The sequence below is a fragment of the Antrostomus carolinensis genome, unplaced genomic scaffold, assembly GCF_000700745.2.
Source record: "Antrostomus carolinensis isolate BGI_N321 unplaced genomic scaffold, ASM70074v2 scaffold16219, whole genome shotgun sequence".
Classification (NCBI taxonomy): Eukaryota; Metazoa; Chordata; class Aves; order Caprimulgiformes; family Caprimulgidae; genus Antrostomus; species Antrostomus carolinensis.
Genome location: NW_010338044.1, coordinates 26,694 through 28,912, shown reverse-complemented (window position 1 = coordinate 28,912; position 2,219 = coordinate 26,694). Strand labels below are relative to the sequence as shown.

General features: G+C 48.8%; 1 protein-coding gene across 1 annotated transcript in view; it reads left to right on the top strand.

Annotated features, from left to right (window-relative positions):
- The first annotated feature begins 1,998 nt into the window (after positions 1 to 1,998).
- CRYGN (crystallin gamma N) overlaps positions 1,999 to 2,219 on the top strand; it is a 9,090-nt gene continuing 8,869 nt past the window's right edge. Inside the window, exon 1 of the mRNA XM_029086848.1 lies at positions 1,999 to 2,022. Within this exon, the coding sequence (XP_028942681.1) occupies positions 2,002 to 2,022 (21 nt within the window). The 5' untranslated portion in view covers positions 1,999 to 2,001. The remainder of the gene's footprint in view (positions 2,023 to 2,219) is intronic.

The window sequence follows — 2,219 nt, the reverse complement described above, 5'->3', positions numbered from 1 at the left end:
TGCTGATGACTGTGTCACCTCATCACCCTGGTGCTCCCAGCCATGACTTAGAAGGGAGGACACATCTCCTTCCCTCCCAGGGCACCAAGTGCCAGGCCACAGAGGAGGGCTGGTTTTGGGGGCACCACTAATGCCCCCAGCCTGGCTGCAGCTCTTCCAAGTGGGACTTGCCATGCGCTGTTTCTTTTCCCCACACCGTCTGGTGATTAGTTTAGCACCTGGAGAATAACCCCAGCATTTCACTGAGGGTTTGGGTGGGTTTTTGTAATTACATGAGGCTTTTCTTCATTATTTCCTACTTCCCATCAGAGCACGTCAGTGTAAACAGTGGTTCTGCGATGCCAGGGCAGGTTTACCTGCGTCAGCTGAAGGATGCGTTTCCTCTCCAAACTCAACGTGCCGCCTCCCTCCTTCCTCCTCCAGCGCATCCCAGTCAACATGACGTCTTCCAGCTCAGCCTACGTGTGTGCGCACACGCGCTTATTAACTTTTACATCTTAATTGAAAGGGCGGCGTATGTTTAAGCCTCAATAATGACATCCTTTCTTCCCAAACCGTCTTTAATCTTGAAACGAAGCGGTGAACAAAGGCAGCAGAGCGGGGTTGCCGTGCGAGGCTGGTGGCACGTGGCTGCTGGCACACGTGCGGATGGGAGCAACCTGCCAAGAAATGAGGTTTTTGGGTTCAGATTCGAAGCGTGTGCCTGACAGTCTGGGGAGCAGAGTGCTGGTGGTGGGGGGGTGAGGTGATGGGGGCCCTGTGGGTGACAAAGAGGAGGATTTGATGAGTAGGAGCTGGGTGTGAGGTTTCTTCCAGAGCTATTATAATAGCATAAAAGAGAAATCTCCTTTTAACATGGTGCCCTGGTATGTATCTGCATGGTGGTCCATGGGCCACCACCATGCATTTGCCTTTACCTCTTCCTAGCCTGGCTCATTAATATAAAGTGTAGTTTATAGACTGGGACTTTCCCTGACTATTTGTCCTGAGAATAAGACAGTTAAAGTCTCCGGATGCTCTTATAACACAAAAGGGGAATATGAAGCAGCTTTTCCTTTTGGTGTTTGAGATGCCAGGTTCTGAAGCCACAATTAGAGCTACAATCACAATATTACTTTATGGTCAATGGTATGGCTTAAAAATCCCTCTCATCCTGACTTACTTACAGCTGTGTCTCTGTGCTTCAGTGCTAAAAGATTGGAACATTCATAAAAACGATGCTCATGAGTAATGTTGGTGGGTTTGTGAGCCCAGCGTTTGCACTTTGGAGGGGATTAGGTCCTTGGCTCTTGGAGATGCCATTTAAAGAGGTTTGAAGGTTGAAAAAGAAACCTTCACTTTGACAGATGGAGTGCAATGTATTAGTGGTGAGGAGTCTTCTGAGGACACTTGCTTTTGGCTGCCACGCTGCAAAAGATGAGAAGAAGCTGAGGAAAAAGCAGCAGCCTGATAGTAAAAGGAAGGAAACCCGACATGGAGAAACTGCGTGCCGTGCTCAGAGCTGCTGCTGCTTCCTGATTTACTTACCTGTTGTAAAAAAAAAAAAAAAAAAAAAAAATAAAAAAAAAAAAATAAAAAAGGGATGGAAAAAAAGGAAAGGAGAAAAAAAGGGGGAAAAGGGGGAGAAAGAAAAAGGAGAAAAAGAGAGGAAAAAATGGGGGGGAAAAAAAGAGGGGGAAAAAGGGGGGAAAAAAGTCCTTCAAAAAGGAGCAGTAAATGTGCACTGCTAATCGACCAAAGCCCTGCCAAGCAAATCTTTTGTCAGATCGTCTGCCCAAAATCAAAACCCCGGACTCAGCAGGGCTGTTACCGGTGGTTCTGCCTACGAAGCAGGAAAGCGTAAAGCCCCCGGTTCCCACTGCTTTGTTCAAAAGCCCTCGCGACACCAGCCCCGTCCCCCCGCCAGCCTCCGGCTGCTATATAGAGGGGTGTCCAACCTTCCTGTCCATCGTGGTTTTGGTTTGGCTCCTGCTTTTGGTCTTGGGTAGCAGCCAGCAGAAAATGTCTCAATACTCAGGAAAAGTAAGTAACGACCCAACCTCTTCCCTTTCAGCCTGGGGCTGGAGAGCCTGAGCATCCTCTGGGCTGGAGGAGTAAGTGAGGGTAATATCCTGGAGGATGCGATGCGAGTGACGGTACCGGGAGCAAATTTGGTAGCAGGGATGGGGAGGGTATGGCAGAAGGAGCTGCGTTTTGGGAGCCGAGTTTCCTGTTTAAAC